Source organism: Myxine glutinosa, chromosome 2 (genome assembly GCF_964187855.1).
Source record: "Myxine glutinosa chromosome 2, kmMyxGlut1.1, whole genome shotgun sequence".
In the NCBI taxonomy this organism is placed as follows: Eukaryota; Metazoa; Chordata; class Myxini; order Myxiniformes; family Myxinidae; genus Myxine; species Myxine glutinosa.
The window spans coordinates 242703820-242722337 of record NC_136262.1 but is presented as its reverse complement, the minus strand read 5'-3'; the positions used below and the strand labels follow the sequence as shown (position 1 = coordinate 242722337).

The 18518-nt window shown below is 42.9% G+C and overlaps 1 protein-coding gene across 1 annotated transcript in view; it reads right to left on the bottom strand.

The window, feature by feature from the left end:
- Window positions 1–18518, bottom strand: part of LOC137420704 (serine/threonine-protein kinase 32B-like) — a 148500-nt gene that overhangs the window by 17868 nt on the left and 112114 nt on the right. The window contains exons 8-10 of the mRNA XM_068105989.2: window positions 15951–16054; window positions 10902–11018; window positions 9740–9865 (exon numbers count right to left, since the gene is read on the bottom strand). Coding sequence (XP_067962090.1) covers window positions 9740–9865; window positions 10902–11018; window positions 15951–16054 — 347 coding nt within the window. The remainder of the gene's footprint in view (window positions 1–9739; window positions 9866–10901; window positions 11019–15950; window positions 16055–18518) is intronic.

Genomic DNA, 18518 nt, shown 5'->3' with positions numbered 1-18518 from the left:
GTGCCTTTCTTCTTTTTAAAATGTACAAGTCAGGAGATGACGATGGTTCACGAGCGAGCGGTATTCAATGACAAAGGTCAAAACCGACATTGAAAATATATAAATAGGAATGTATAATCAGTTATGAGACTAGTTAGCTACACAATACCGAAAATTCGGTTCGATTCCGACAACTTTGAAAATTTGACCTTTGTGAATTTCAAAGGTCAAAGATTCTGAAATTTGTTGGAAAACTTGTATTTCATGATGTATGTGATAATATAAGATCATGTACGACATTTCACCCGATCAGGAAGTGAACAATGTAATAAAACTATCAAAAATCGCCTTTTCTAAATTTCGTGACCTTGTGACCTTGACCTTGGGGCGAAAATGAAAAATCGAGCTCCATGGGGCTAGACACATGACATTGGCCAAACCAAATACCGAAACCTCTGTCAGATTCCACCAACTCCCTCGGAGAAGATGTAGCTTGAACTCGATTACCCCCTAAAAAGACATCTTTTTCGGGCGTGGCTCCGCCCACAATGGGCGCAATACGCCCACTCTATGCAGGACACAACTAAATCATGATATCAACCTCCCACCCAAGTTTCATCAAGATCGGATGATATCATCGGGTAGTTATGCTGCGGACAGACAGACAGACACACACACAGACAGACGCACACACATGACGAATATAGTGGTCACTTGATAACTTGTGAACCAATAATCCCAATGGCCCCTATCTTATGCCAACATAACGGATGCTGATGGAATGCAAACCTTGAAACTGCCCGTTTGTGAAGTCGCCCGAGTGACGTGCCACGGAATACCTGCATCTGCGATTTAACCACATCTGCCTCCAAGAAAACCTGCTGCCTCCCTCGCTGAGGTTTCGACCCCCTGTGAAAAGTCTTAAGGCAAGCGGCATTTTGCAAGCCACGTGTTTTTGCTTCCTGAGATTAAATACGTTTTGCAGGAGAAACTTTGTGGGATCATGGATGGGGCTCTGTTCGACTGCCTCCTTGGAATGGCAGCAGACCTAGTGTTGGCAACACGTGAGTCTGTATTCCGCACGCACCAGGAAACTAGACAAACTACGCACAGAACTGTCTTCACTCCACATGTGTACTTACTTCACACCCTAGGAATGATGCAAACCCTCCTTCACAGATGCTGTACATGGTACACATCACATACCAGAAAGCACATGTACAAAACAACAAGCATTCTGAGTATTGCGCTGCAATACATGTCCCCTGCCGGCAGTCTGTCGTCCGGAAAACTGTGTGAATTATATAATTACCAACTCACGGTCTGAGGTAACTCGGCTACAAATTATCCGATTTGCACCAAATAAAGTTCATGAATGGTTGCACAGACCCCTACTTCTCACTAAAAGGGGAAAAAGAATGTAAATCGGCGTTAAATAAGCCCGCAAGGTCGCTCCGTGGAGCAGCCTGCACGTATTGCACTATGTGTGAATTATATAATTACCAAGTCACGGTCTGAGGTAACTCGGCTAAAAATTATCCGGTTTGCACCAAATAAAGTTCATGAATAGTTGCACAGACCCCTACTTCTCACTAAAAGTGGAAAATGAATGTAAATCGGAGTTAAAATAAGCCCACAAAGTCGCTCCGTGGAGTAGCCTGCACGTATTGCACTGTGTGAATTATATAATTACCAACTCACGGTCTGAGGTAACTCGGCTAAAAAATATCCGATTTGCACCAAATAAAGTTCATGAATGGTTGCACAGACCCATACTTCTCACTAAAAGTGGAAACAGAATGTAAATCGGAGTTAAAATAAGCCCGCAAGGTCGCTCCGTGGAGCAGCCTGCATGTATTGCACTGTATGAATTATATAATTACCAACTCACGGTCTGAGGTAACTCGGCTAAAAATTATCCGATTTGCACCAAATAACGTTCATGAATGGTTGCACAGACCCCTACTTCTCACGAAAAGTGGAAACAGAATGTAAATCGGAGTTAAAACAAGCCCACAAGGTTGCTCCGTGGAGCAGCCTGCACGTATTGCACTGTGTGAATTATATAATTACCAAGTCACGGTCTGAGGTAACTCGGCTAAAAATTATCCAATTTGCACCAAATAAAATTCAGGAATGGTTGCACAGACCCCTACTTCTCACTAAAAGGGGAAAAAGAATGTAAATCGGAGTTAAAATAAGCCTGCAAGGTCGCTCCGTGGAGCAGCCTGCACGTATTGCACTGTATGAATTATATAATTACCAACTCACGGTCTGAGATAACTCGGCTACAAATTATCCGATTTGCACCAAATAAAGTTCATGAATGGTTGCATAGACCCCTACTTCTCACTAAAAGTGGAAACAGAATGTAAATTGGAGTTAAAATAAGCCCGTAAGGTCGCTCCGTGGAGCAGCCTGCATGTATTGCACTGTATGAATTATATAATTACCAACTCACGGTCTGAGGTAACTCGGCTAAAAATTATCCGATTTGCACCAAATAAAGTTCATGAATGGTTGCACAGTCCCCTACCTCTCACTAAAAGTGGAAACAGAATGTAAATCGGAGTTAAAATAAGCCGCAAGGTCGCTCCGTGGAGCAGCCTGCACGTATTGCACTGTGTGAATTATATAATTACCAAGTCACGGTCTGAGGTAACTCGGCTAAAAATTATCCAATTTGCACCAAATAAAATTCAGGAATGGTTGCACAGACCCCTACTTCTCACTAAAAGGGGAAAAAGAATGTAAATTGGAGTTAAAACAAGGAATATTAACAGCTTTGACTTACCGCACTCCAAATTATAGTCCGGAAAACTGTTGGGGAAATTCCCAAAGTTCAAAGTGCCATAACTTTGTCAAAAATGATCGAAACGTCGTGAAGTTCGAACTTGATCTGTAACTTATCATGAGGAAACCATGTACCAAGGTTGAAATCATTACCATTAAGAGTTTAGAAAAAAAGTCCAGAAAGCTGTTCTTTGCGTGACGGACTGACGGACTGACAGACTGACAGACGGAGGGACGGAGTGCAAACCTATAGTCCCCTCCGGTGTACTCCGGTAGGGGACTAATAACTGCAATAAACCTATACATATTGGCGAGGTGAAAAAATGGGTTGTAAATTTATCGTGTCAAACGTTATCAGACACCAAAACGTCTGTCCTAAAAAAGGGTAAAATTTCAGCATCGCCCCTGAATCCATTCATACCTGTGGCCCAGATTGTTGCTAGTTTGGAATCAGCCATAACCAATCTACTGGCAGAGGAGAAGACCATTATCACGAACCATGTGTCTCGGACCATTGCGGCCTCCAGCCTCCTCGCACATGAGCAAACCTAAACCTAATCTCTCGGTGCTAGAACTGAAGGCTATAAAAAGTCTGAGAAACAGGAAAGACTTGATCTTTGCACCAGTAGTGCAGTGGTAGCAATGGACAAAGAGTCATACCATGGTAAAATCATATCACTACTGGAGGATGGCAAAACGGATCAAAAACTATATCTGATGACACAACTCTGAAGCAGCAAGGGTTCTTCAACACAAGATCGTCCATGCTAAAACGAGCAGGCAGCCAAGACTACAATTGGTGCCACTGCAGCAATGGTTCAGCACCCAGACTATGATCTTCCCAAGATCCACAAAGAGAACGTCCCTCTGAGATCCATGGTATCCTTTGCTGATGCTCTGCTTACTGACTGTCCGGCTTCCTAGCACGCACACGTCATCGGCAGGTTTGTAGGTAAGACCGAAAAAACAGTCAAGAACAGTGGTGAATTTGTCGAGAGGATAAGAAACGTTAGAATCCAAGAATATGAGACTATGGTATCTTTTATTGTTGTTTCACTCTTCACCAAAATCCCAGTCAATCGAAACGTCATGCTCGATCAGTTGAAGCATTCCAACGATTGGAAAATGGCTTATCAGAACAGCCAATTAAAACCTGAGGATGTTGCCAGCCTGCTGGAGATTTGTCTAAATAGCAGGACCTTCATCTACGATGGTACACACGATCGACAAATATTTGGCACAGCTATGGGTTCACCGGTCTCTGCTGCTGTGGCTAACTTGGTAATGGAGGAACTTGAACAAAACATATTCGAGTCTCATGATAATTGGATCCCATGATACTGGAACAGATATGTGGATGACACTTTCGCCATTGTGTATAAAGACATGGTACACCATCTTCTTCAGCAACTTGGACGAGTATTTCTGAGCATTAGCTTCACAACTGAAATTGAAAAATAAAGAAAATTGGCCTTTTTGGATGTGGAGGTCTCCTGCAAGCGTGATGGCTACCTAAAGACATTGGTTTACCGGAACGAACCCAAACCAAAGGATTACTGTATTTGAATTCCTGCAACCCAATCTCCCACAAATGCTGTTTGCAATGACAGCTTGGGGATGGACTGTGTCGTCTTCCAAAGCCAATGCAATTTTAAAAAATCCATTATTATTTAGAGGAATCTTGCTCAATAATGTGTAAAGCGAAGGGATGCTCCCCACATGGAAAGAACCAAAATAGACATAACGGAAGGAGCCAGACCCTCTTGGGCACTGTGTACTGCCGTACTACCCAGGCCTTATTTTATATATATGTTGATGTTGTTTTCAAATCTCAGATCATCCCCCATCCAAAACCATGGTCTTTTCTTCACCCATTAAACCACCTCCACCTTTTGCTTCTATATCCGTCCTGCATTCTCCTCTACCCCTCATCCTTATCCACATGTGCCTTGTTGTCTGTCTCCGTTTATTCTTTATTTTGTCCCTCCATTCTGCTGTTGGCATACACCTGGTGTTGGCATAGCCTGGTGTTGGCTTAGCGGTTAGGGTGCAGGCTTGGGATCCTAGGATCCTGGGTTCGAATCCCGGTCGATCGCTGAATTAACACGAGGGGGGTTGACTCAGCCTGTCATCTCAGCCTGTCATCCTTCCGAGGTCGGCAAATTGAGTACCAGCTTGCTGGGATGAATGATCCCGAATTAGAATAGGTACACCGTATCCCTGTGCATCGTAAGAGGCGACTAAGTGTTGGCATCAGGAAAGGGATCCGGCCATAAAAACATTGCCTCAAACAGGGAACCATGATTGTCATGGGGCCCGCAAGGCTCACCCCCGCTCTAGCGGGGAAAATGGCCTTAAAACGATAATTCATTCATTCTGCTGTTGGCATTTCCCCCTTCTCATTCTGCTGTTCCTTTTGTTATGTTGCATCCTGATCCGTTCTGTGTTCTAGTTATTCCATAAAAGTCCTTGACTCTGGATACAAAAAGAGCTCCAGTCTTTAATAATTTTAAAAAAGTTATCATATAAATGCAGTGTGCATTGTCTATTTTAAGTGGCATGATATCTGCTAACACAATTAATTCTAAGGTATTTAATAAACAAAGAACCGTTCAAATATTTGCACAAGAAGAGCAGCATCAAATGCCCATTTTGAGCAGAACTTCAAAGGTCACTGTGCAAAATAACTTTCTCGTCAAACGAGCATTTCTTTGTAAACCTCATTAAATTGCTGTTGGCTTCATATAGGAAATAATTCCCAACCAGAGGAAGAGAGTGTGAAACTCGGTTGTTTTCACATCTTAAGTCACTGGGGATCATCTTAGCCCTTCTCTACAGTCTCGTTAGCGTGCCAGACCGTCTACACGCCATCTCAAGCCATGCGAGGAGCGCACTTGGCGAGCCTAACCAAGCCATCTGTCATAACGTCTCTGGGGGCTGGTGAGACACAGCAATGTAGGCAGAGCCTCACTGAGCATAAAGTAGGCCAGCACAGACAATTTCACAGGCTAAAGCTTGGGCCTCATCCCCATATCAGCAAGAGCCCTACGATCCCTTTCGGAAATAGTATGCCCCCCAGGGAGATGAACTTTTTTGTGGCTTAACTCGGGTCGCAAATCATCACCACTGGTGTAACCGTAATGAGGAGCTCCCTTGAGACAGTATCCAATTTCATTAGGATTTTAATGCAAGCTACGGCGCCTGGCCTGGGTTTGTAGGTGCTATTCATCATAAAGAAACAATATTTGTAAAAATATATCAATATATCTTTGTCTTAATGGAATAAAGGCCAGGCATGTTGAGGTAGCTTTCAAAGGATGTTGGCTATGGATGGTATCAACACAACATGGATTGAGGTATTCTAATCGCTGCGGAAAGCAAGGAAAAGCGGACGTTTCAGATGTTAACCCTGAAAACAAATCATGGTGATGGCTACGACCTAACTTGCCAAAAACTGTCAATACAACATTATGATGATGGTGGTGGTTAGGAAGAATTTTAATTCACCGACATTTGTTGATTCGATAAAACAGCAGCAAATTAGAACTGCACTCAGTAGACATTTTCTAGTCCACTGATAATCCGGATCTGCACCCGTACCTTAGCCCAAACCTAATGAACTTGTTCAAGTTACCTACCAAACTCATCCACTAAGTTTCATCCAAATCCATCCATAACTTTTTCAGATATGTTATACAGTCACGTGAAAAAGTAAGTACACCCCATGTAAAGTTTTGACTTTTTCAACATATTTCAACATACAGCTATTTGATCTTCATTTCAACAATATTGATAGATAAAGGTGATATAACACAACAAATATCATGACACATTTACATTTTGTAGTACATTGTATAATTTAAATAACAATAAATGCAAATTTCGCATGTGGAAAAAGCAAGTACACCCTTGGCTCTAATAGGTGGTATTGCCCCCTTTGGCAGAAACAACCTCAAGTAGGCGTTTCTTATAACTGTCTACCAGTCTCTGACATCGACTGGGAGAAATTTTTGCCCACTCCTCCATGCAGAATTCTTTCAGCTGTGCGAGGTTTGAGGAGTTTCTTGCATGCATAGCTCGTTTCAAATCCCCCCACAACATCTCGATGGGATTTAGATCCGGGCTTTGACTTGGCCATTCCAGAACCCTCCATTTCTTTCTTTTCAGCCATTCCTTGGTGGATTTACTGGTATGTTTAGGGTCATTGTCATGTTGCAAGGTCCACCTTCGGTTGAGCTTCAACTTTCCGACAGATGGCCTCACATTATCCTCAAGCACCCTCTGGTACAATGAAGAATTCATCGTGGATTCTATGATGGTGAGCTGCCCAGGCCCTGATGCAGCAAAGCTGCCCCAAACCATAATATTTCCACCACCATGCTTTACAGTTGGTATCAGGTTCTTTTGGTCAAATGCTGTCTTTGGTTTACGCCAAACATGTCTTCTGGTACTGTGGCCAAATAGCTCGACCTTTGACTCATCTGTCCAGAGCACATTGTTCCAGAAGTGCTGGTCTTTGCCTAGGTGTTCACATTGGTAAACTTTAGTCTTGCCCTGATGTTCTTTCTGGACAGCAAAGGTTTCCTCCTGGCACACCTCCCATGTAGATCAAATTTGTGCAGCCTCTTTCTAATGGTAGACTCGTGCACTTTGACATCAACAGGGGCAAGAGCTACCTGTAGGTCCCGTGATGACATTCTGGGGTTCTTGGAGACTTCTTTCAGCATCTTGCGGTCTGCTCTCGGGCTGAACTTGCTGGGGCGGCCTGGCCTGAACAAGTTGGCAGTTGTTTGGAATCTTCTCCACTTGGAGATGATATTCCGGACAGTCGAATGATTGATTTCAAATTGTTTGGAGATTTTTTTAAATCCCTTCCCAGACTCGTAGGCATCTGTAACCTTATTTCTGAAGGCCTCAGAGAGCTTTTTTGATCAAGGCATGGTGACGCCGCACACTTCAACAACAAAGAGCAAACCAAACTAAATGTCTGAGGTTTAAATAAGACAGGTTCCTCCAAGATCCTCTCTAACGATGTTCTAATCGTTTGCACCTGAGCTGGTGCACCTGATTCTAATATTAGATATTTGAAGTAGTGATAAATGTAGGGGTGTACTTACTTTTTCCACGTGCGAAATTTGCATTTATGTTTATTTAAATTTTTCAATGGACTACAAAATGTAAATGTTTCATGATATTTGTTATATTATATCACCTTTATCTGTCAATATTGTTGAAATGAAGATCAAATAGCTGTATGTTGAAATATGTTGAAAAAGTCAAAACTTTACATGGGGTGTACTTACTTTTTCACGTGACTGTATATATAGTTTTGGCCCTATTTCTCAATGGTAAAGAATTAATTGAAAAATTATAGCATCTGGATATTCACCAAAATCGAATACATTCTCCCATGTCATAAACCCAACCTGTCCACCAAGTTTCGTCCCAGACTATATGATCTTCCCAAGATCCACAAAGAGAATGTCCCTCTGACAGCTTAGAGATACCTCCAGGTCATCCTGCCAGGATATTATATATATTGTTATAATCGTTGGGTTTCAGACCAAGGCCCAGATGCAAACTCTTGACTGCTAGAGTTGTAGCCATCTGGTCGTGCCAGTTGCCTGGTCGAAGTCTGGCAAGACCGTAGTCTGGCAAGACCGGTCTCAATACAACCGTAGCGATCAACTGATTTGAAGACCCCCAGCTGGATCATGTGCCCAACAGTCATGATACCTTACTGATTGGGGTAATGGAATCAATCAAGCACTGCTCTAATTATGTGCTACACGCCTCGTCCTAATTTGGCCGAGCGAGCTGGAATAGTGTGCCACTGTCTTTACATGTGGGGTTAATTGCCATAGCCAATTAACCCTCAATGGGCTTTTCTTAATTACCAAAGGGAGCATGATAACCTGAATTCACCCCAAAACCAGGCATGTTTATTATGGCAATTGATGGTCATGGGGAAGGGAACACAAGGGAACAATACAAATATGATGACAATAAACAAATATGATGCACTTTTTATCAATGCATGTCTTGACGCACCTGCAAAATAATAAATGAAATGAAATAGAAAAAAACCCTTACCCACTACGTACATACACACCCACGAAACAATGAACAAATGGGGACCTTAATTATCTAAAGCCTTATCTGGACCCACAGACACTCCACAGGAGATAGACCAGAGAGGTGACAGGATGAAAATACCCTTTCTGTGTCCGGCAGGATAAAGCTGGAACAGATGCAGGGTATGGAAGAAGCCAGTCACGTCCTACACAGAATTGCCTGCTCCACATGCAGCCCAGTGTGATGGAGGAGAGGGGAGGCTTCGCCAGCTGGGTGGGGCATCGCATGGCAGCTCGAGCTCTTCGCATGGCAGCTACGCAGTCTCTCTTCATATCGGTCCCAGGCATTCCCACCTCCCCACCTCCTTCGCTCCCCAACTCCCTACCCACTGCATGCGCTTTGATGGTCTCTGGTCCCCACTTCATGCCGTGAAGTACCGGGCCCTTTCCCTGTCACTCACCATTGGCCGGATGATCTGTTTGATGGATGGAGGTCTACACATATCTTACCTGGAACCCCGTGCGGCCCTCCCCCTTCCTTGGGCCTGATGGAGAGTAGCTTTTCCACCTAAACTGCAGGCTGATGGTCTACCCAGACACTAAAAAGAGACAAATTGCAGATTCCAAAGGGGAGAACATAAAATAAAAGGCTCAAAGGGATGGCGGTTTTTAGACGCACACATTAGGGAGGGTGGACATTGTCTGTCTAGACATGACACAAATCTTATATCAGGATTAATTACCTCACGCTTATTACATTACCTTCACTACAGGGATGACAGAAATATACCAAGCAATGTTAACCCCTCGGAGTCATTTCCACAACAATATATTCATTCAATGTGAATATGTGCAGTGTGATAGACAATTGGATTGCAACTATCTCAACTTACATTGGGAACAAATGGAGGCACCATTTGCTTGGAAAACACCTTGTCCCAGTCTACATCAGCCATGAAGGAACATTTCTGGATACCAACGAGACTAGACATACGGTTTTCAGGACTCACGCATAACAACTGTGGTGGGAAGTGGGGATGGAGAGAGAGAGAAAGAGCAAGAGTAGGGTAAAATATTCAGATTATATTCTAAGGGAAGGGAATACATTATTACAAAGCATAAGTGAATCAACGCCCTTAAAATCTAACATATACAACCATCTTCCTTACTGTCCTTAAAGTCTGCAGTCCACTGTCAACTCATGGCTTTTCTACACTTGCTGGCCCCTTACTGCTGCATGTAAAAAAAAAAAAAGTTTTCCATTTCCAATGTCCATTCATTGTCCTTTATTCCATCTGTGAAATCATATACCTGTCGTTGTCATTTTGAGTCATCTTTATCAGTCAAACATCATGTCATCTTTTATTACCTCCGCCACCAAAGGTGGATGGAGGTTATGTTTTTCACCCTTGTCTGTCTGTCTGTGAACAAGATATCTCAAAAAGTTGTGGACAGGTTCGGACGAAACTTGGTGGAGATGTTGCGTATGAGACCAGGAAGAATTGATTCAATTTTTGTGAAGATCCGGATCCGGCTAGTAGAAATGTTAAAGTGATTTTTCACCATTGCAGGGTATCTCAAAAAGTTATGGACGGATTTGGACGAAACTTGGTGGACCGGTTGGATGTGTGACAAGGACGATTCGATTCGATTTTGGTGATGATCTGAATATGGATTCAGATACGAGAATTATTTAATTTTTTAAGTGATTGTTCACCATTGAGAGATCGGGCGAAAAGCGATGTATAACATGATATTTAAAAAAGTTATGGACGAGTTATGACTAAACTTGGTGGATGAGTTGGTTAGGTGACAAGAACAAGCAGATTCGATTTTTGTTCAGGTCCGAATCCAGATCCGGCCCATCAGTGGATACAAAACATAAACTGTTCAGCCTGGCGGATGTTTGCGCTCTTCCGAGTGCCGTTCTGAGTACGTATTGTCATTTGAGCTTTTAGAATTTACTGTACTTTATATAACCTTGATACAATAGTCTCTGATACAATACAAGTGTTGGGCTGTCAAACAGCAAACTCTGCTGACAAACCAACAAACCTTGCGTAAGAGGCTAACAACCTCCCTGGACCACGAGGATGAAAAATGCACGGAAAGGCAGTTGAAGAGTGTGAGAATATCCTCCAAGGAAGTGCTTGAGTGGATGTCATATGGTCTCTGTTGGATTGAAATAAGAAAAAAATACATCATCTCCCAAACTGCCTTCCATTTGACAAAACTTGTCCATGTCATTGATGTAACAAAAATACTCAACCTGGATGTTAATCTTAATTGAGAAGCAAAGCTTGGCAAATTCTCTTTAGCTTTGGAGAAATTTTTATCGTGAATTCGTCCTATCTTAAAATTTTATCCGAGCAATTACAGAGGACCGAGTATTACATTTTGCAGATAATGAAGACACACACAGTGGAAGAAATTGTTGTAAAAAAAAATTTGTCCAAGTGTTTCTCCAGGCTTTACATTGACCAATATAATGTCCTCACAATGTCATTTATGCACGGCACCATGTGGCATAGTAAAAACTAAATATTTATTATTAATAGGAGTTCCCTCCCAAGGAACTTCAATGCATGAAGAAGCCTTTAGGCCAATCAAGCCTGTGCAATTGTTGCCAAGCTATGGTTGTTTGTCCGTGCTCAGTCCTTTTTAAGGACTATGAACGTTATTGTTTCACAAAAGCCACTTGCTACAGAGAATGTTTGGCCAAAATATTTGCAGAACCACCTTTAGAGGCCACCCACCCCCCCCTACAGAGCAGGGGATGGCCTTTTTCAGGCACCATGGCCCCCTTTTTGAAGCAATGTTTTATGGACGGATGCCCTTCCTGCCACCAACCCTGTTAGTCGCCTCTTGCGACACACAGGGAATTACCAGTGAACTAGTACTCAATTTGCCGACCTCAGAAGGATGACGGGCTGAGTCAGCCCACCTGGTGTTAATTCAGCGATCGACCGGGATTCAAACCCAAGATCCTAAGATCCCAAGCCGGCACCCTAACCGCTATGCCAACACCAGGCTATGCCAACACCAGGCTATGCCAACACCAGGCTATGCCAACACCAGGCTATGCCAACACCAGGATATGCCAACACCAGGCTATGCCAACACCAGGCTATGCCAACACCAGGCTATGCCAACACCAGGGTATGCCAACACCAGGCTATGCCAACACCAGGCTATGCCAACACCAGGCTACGCCAACACCAGGCTACGCCAACACCAGGCTACGCCAACACCAGGGTACGCCAACACCAGGCTACGCCAACACCAGGGTACGCCAACACCGGGCTATGCCAACACCGGGCTACGCCAACACCGGGCTACGCCAACACCGGGCTACGCCAATACCGGGCTACGCCAACACCGGGCTACGCCAACACCGGGCTACGCCAACACCGGGCTACGCCAACACCAGGGTATGCCAACACCAGGCTACGCCAACACCAGGCTACGCCAACACCAGGCTACGCCAACACCAGGCTACGCCAACACCAGGCTACGCCAACACCAGGCTACGCCAACACCAGGCTACGCCAACACCAGGCTACGCCAACACCAGGCTATGCCAACACCAGGCTAATGCACATCATTTTTTTATTCTTGAGTTCCTAAGTACCTTTTTTGTACGATGTTTTACATCCCCAACTGACTGCAAGCAAAGCTATCAGGCAGGTGAATGCTTTCTTTCAAAGGATACTGCAATATTGCATCAACATTGGGCCTGAGCAGCACAAGCAAAGGGGCCATCACGACTGCAGCGCAATCATGTGCAAAGTGACACATCTGCTCCTGCGAAAAGGCTGAATATCTCGCTGAGGTGTAGACATAGAGATTAAATAATTTCCTCCCGTTGAAAATATTACGCCTGCCCATTCTATTCCTTTCCATTGTGGAACCATTTGGCACAAGAAGTTGTGCCCTTACCTCGTCAAGTAAGAGCACACCTTTAGGAAAAGGACACAAGTGAGGAACAGACGACTGTATCCCTGCCATCATTCTCAATTTAATTGCTATACAACTTACTACACCACTGGCTCAGCTGTTATAACTCTGTTTTAGTGCAGCACATAGGCCTCAGAAATCGAAAATTGCCTTTATTACACTGGTTCCGAAGAAAAAGGACAAGCATGAACCAAATAACTATAGACCTGCATCCTTGTTTTCCGTTATGTCAAAAGCTATGAAGAATTAAGTGAGACAAACACAGCCACTGAGCTTGGGGAAAGTGCTGTGAATTCCTGGGGTACTGTGGGTACCAGTGACGTCACAACAATGGCACCGCTTTTCTTACTGGACTCAGTGGGGCATTTTCAAAGAAGGAATTTCCTCCTCCCCATCGATGCCAACCTATGGGGATTGTCCATGCTCTTAACCTTTTAAATGCGGAAAGTCAAGCAAGGAAGCAGCACGTACCATTTCAAAAGTCTTTGGTTTGACTCGACTGGGGCTTGAACCTCCGACATCCCAGACTCGGAGTTGAAGGCCTTACCATTACACCACCGAATTTGGTAACACAAGAGTCGATTCTGAGGCCTTCATTATTTCTCATCTTTTGTAGATTATATCACTCGGCAGTTAGAGAATAGTCCTCTGCATGCAGAATATACCATATTTGTGGCGAGCATAACAAGCCAAGCAGCTGATTCCCTGAATTATGACCCGAAACACATTTAGAGATAGGCTAATGCTTGGGAATATTCTCAATGAAACCAGAAAAAGTAACCTGGATAGTCTCTTGATGCAAGAATGGCAGCAACTTTCAACATCCTCCGTAGAGGAAATTGAGCTTCTCGAACCGACTTTCGCCAATAAGTTTTCCTGGACAGCATTATCTTATGAGCCGGTCTTCGCTTCAGTCTGCTCCCGAGAGCTGCACCACATCTTTCTTCAAATCAACAAGCAACATTACATAAAGCTAAATATCCTGGCCCAGAATGGAAAATGTACCCCCAGTCTGGATCAACGCCAATTTGACAATCCGCAATGCAGGATTCAATCAGTGCAGAGCACTCGGAATAATTAGCCTTTCGAACTACAACCTCCAGTCCCTTCCCCATCGCCATCTAGTTGGAATCAGCACGATGCTCCCTCGGGTCCTTCTCCATAGCATCAAACCATCCACACTAACCAATGCAAGACCACCGCACTCTATCAAGCAACTGATGATAGCGGAGATGCCAATCTTTCGAACTGCATCCAATCAATTATCCTTTCTTCCCACTGCCTGCACATTGTGGAAGACATTGAGGAAGATAACAACAGACAGTTTTAAGAGGGAATTGAATGCCTACAACAGCAATTTGTAAGTCAGTTTGGTATCTACTGAATTCTGCTGGCAAGGGGTAGTAAGAAATCGATTTTAAAAAGTCATATTACCTCGACAGCATAATCTCGGCGAAAGTGAAACATGTACAGTATTCTATTTTAATACAATACCTGGGCTCAAGGAAGAGAAATATATATTTTAAAATAACTTTAATTATGCAGAATTGTGGGTAAATTGACGACATCACAGCAGCACAATCACAGCTCGGGTGGTATATTCATTCGCCCATAAACTAGTAACACTGGCTATGGTATTTGCCCGGGGTAACATGGTAGATCTTCAAATATTTTAGTTCCATTATAAATATCAAACATATTGATAGTATCACACATTAGACTTTGTCTACATTGTACATACAAAACTACCATGGTGCAGTAACAACGCATGTATACCTAGATGGTATTCACAGAATACTTACCCTGCGCAGTCAACTTGGTGCGTGCCAACTCTACTGTTTTTGAACGTTTTTTTTTTTCTTTGACCCAATATGGCTGCCAGACCATAATAAATTTATATTCTCTAATATAATTGTTGCATAGATCATGCTCAATAAATTTCAAACTGATCAGACTAAGGGTTGTCCCTGTCAAATTATGATGTCATAATTACGGCACCAATGACGTAATTGCTAACAACACTTATGCCCCAATGGAGTTCTTTACAATGAGCCATGTTTCATTTTTTTCCATGGAGCGGTTTTGGAGATATGGAGGTGCAACGTTTTTCGGTTTTTTCCAAGATGGCGCCTGTACCACGTGACCTATGACGTCATAATTATAATTCAAATATTCTACAGAAGGAGGCGCTCCTATGGTGAAAATTTCGTGTACATCAGACCAACAGTTGAGAAAAAAATTGAATAATGATCGGATAAGTGTTGTACTTGTCCAATTATGACGTCATAACGAAGGCACCAATGACATCATTAACATATCTTATTCCCCATGGGGAGTAGTTGACAATGAACCAGGTCTAAATTTTTTCCTTGGAGTGGTTTCAGAGATATAGATGTGTGAAGTTTTTCCAAGATGGTGCCTGTGCCATGTGACCTATGATGTCATAATTATCACTAAAATATTCCACAGGAGGTAGAATACTATTCCAAAGACACATTCTACAGGAGGAGGTGCTCCTATGGTGACAATTTCGTGTCAATTGGACCAAGAATTGCAGAGAAAAAAAATTCATACTGATCAGATCAAGCGTTGTACTTGTCGAATTATGACGTCATAATGAAGGCACAGATAACATCATCATCAACACATCTTATTCCCCATGAGGAGTACTTGACAATAGGCCATGTTTAAATTTTTTCCATGGAGCGGTTTTGGAGATATAGAGGTGTAACGTTTTTCCAAGATGGCGTCTATACCACGTGACCGATGACGTCATAACTATGAATTAAAAAATTATAGAGGCAGAGGCACTCCAACGGTAAAATTTTGTGTCAATCGGACCAACCGTTGCCGAGAAAATGATTTTTTTAAATGCTGACACGTACGCCACATCTCAACCAAATGCCTAACCCTGCTTTTCGCTCCGTGAGCGCAGGGTAATGAGAGGAATACAAGACCGCTTAATGCCAATGCCGGCAGGGGGAAGGTGAAGGGGGAACGTTGAAGCAATGTGCAAAGTAGGATCCGACAGCACACAAATATGGTGCATATGAGTATATGCACCATATGTGCATACATATGCACCATATGTGCCATGGACTCCTGAGGTCCATGGCATGGCACCTAAATAGCATGTTGAATACTCACTCGTCCTTGTAGAAGTTCATATACCATAATCCCCAAAGACCACCAGTCCACTGGGTAAGAATAACCTGGACCTCCTTTAAGGAATGAGCGGAACATCTCAGGAGCTGTAAAGGCAGAAAATCGAGTGAATTCCAAACATCCTCGAGGGATTGACCAGGCATCTTCAAACTTATTTGCTTATTCTTCCTCAATCCAGCTGCCATAGCCTGATAAAATCGACTGATTGTGATTTGGGAAGGTAATCTTAGTTTATCAATGGTGGTGTTAATAACTTGCCTATTCTTCGCTAAAGATAGTGTGATATATTTAACATGCCAAAATATTTATATTTAATATATAAATATACAAAATATTAATTTTTTAACATATTTGTTTAACATGTGAGTGACAAAAAGCATCAGTTGAGACGATTGAGGTTCTAAGAGGCATAATATTGTATGATTATAACTTCAACTGTCGTCAGACACTGCAAGTAGGATTTATTTGGCTGTGGTGCTGGCTCAAAGATGTACTTTTATTTAATAATGTACCAGCCAAAAGCACCCGGCGTTGCCCGGGTTCTTTTTGAATGAATTTACTACTATAATTCAGCTTTTACTTGCGGCCGTAGAAGATTGACTACTATAATTCAGCTCAGCTTTTAATTGCGAAATGGGCCCAGCCCGGCCGAGGTGGGCCTCGACCGGCCTCACCACCTAGCCTAAAACCTTCCCGGGGCCCGTCCCGACATTTTTAGTTCTTTTTGAATGAATATACTACTATAATTCAGCTTTTACTCGCGGCCATAGAAGATTGACTACTATAATTCAGCTTTTACTCGCGGCCGTAGAAGATTGACTACTATAATTCAGCTTTTACTCGCGGCCATAGAAGATTGACTACTATAATTCAGCTTTTACTCGCAGCTGTAGAAGATTGACTACTATAATTCAGCTTTTACTCGCGGCCGTAGAAGATTGACTACTATAATTCAGCTTTTACTCGCGGCCGTAGAAGATTGACTACTATAATTCAGCTTTTACTCGCGGCCATAGAAGATTGACTACTATAATTCAGCTCAGCTTTTAATTGCGAAATGGGCCCAGCGTGGCCGATGCGGCCTCGACCGGCCTCGCCACTTAGCATATAACCTTCCCGGGGCCGGTCCCGACATTTTTGGTTCTTTTTGAATGAATTTACTACTATAATTCAGCTTTTACTCGCGGCCGTAGAAGATTGACTAGTATAATTCAGCTCAGCTTTTAATTGCGAAATGGGCCCAGACCGGCCTCACCACCTAGCCTAAAACCTTCCCGGGGCCCGTCCCAACATTTTTAGTTCTTTTTGAATGAATATACGTACTACTATAATTCAGCTTTTACTTGCGGCCGTAGAAGATTGACTACTATAATTCAGCTTTTACTCGCGGCCGTAGAAGATTGACTACTATAATTCAGCTCAGCTTTTAATTGCGAAATGGACCCAGCGCGGCCGAGGTGGGCCTCGACCAGCCTCGCCACCTAGCCTATAACCTTCCCGGGGCCCGTCCCGACATTTTTTGTTTTAGAGGTTTCCTCCTATCTTTCCCGTTCGGGAGATTAGCGCGTGCAGACAAACGAACAAACAAACAAACAAAAACTTCCTTTTATATATATATATATATATATATATATATATATATATATATATATATATATAGACTAGCAGAGATGCAATGTCGGGACCCTCCTCCCACCTCACCCCTTCTCCTCCCTCCTCCTCCCACCCCACCTCCTCCGAACTTCCACCCCACCCCTGCCCCTCCCTCCTAAAACTCTGCTAGTTTAAAATAAAGTAAAGCATGGACCACAAAATAATGACAATTTCCTTTTCCATCCATGTGGGTAAGCAGTGATTGTTTGTGCCATATATCACAGCAGATATCAAAATATTATTGTGGAAAAACTCTTCAGGACACTTGTGGACATGGCGACTAAAGGTCTTCTATCAACAGAACAAGAGTCGCACAAAGTGTTACGATGTGCTGGGAAACAATCAGTTTCACGACAAATAAATCTTGATCATGTCACAATTCATGGACCACACTGTGTCAGAGGAAAATAGTGAGATAGCAAGAGGCTGTTCAGTAGGGATTTTTTAAAAGTGAAATGCAGTATAATTAATTATTTTGGCTTGTATGCAAAATTTAAAAAAAACTAACATTTTAAAATTGACTTTCAATGCAGGAGGAACAAAGCTTGAAAAAAACTGACATTCAATTTTTAAAAAACAACCATAAACAGCCCCGGCTGGGTATCAAAAGGTCATTTAAAAGGGGGAAAATTGATTATTTCATCTATCTATAATTCCAGTAATCTCTGTGTGTATGTTTGTATGTTTGTATGTTTGTATGTTTGTCTGTGACCGCTGTTTCTCGACAACCACGGGTCCGATATACTTTAAACTTGCCAGGTATATTGCTGGGGACCCGAGGATGTGCCTTTTCAAGGTTTCATATTAATCGGAGAAGTAGTTACCGAGCTATGTCCAAAAAACGATTCAACCAATCAGAGAGCAGCGAGCTATCACGTGTGCCGAACGTGGCGAACA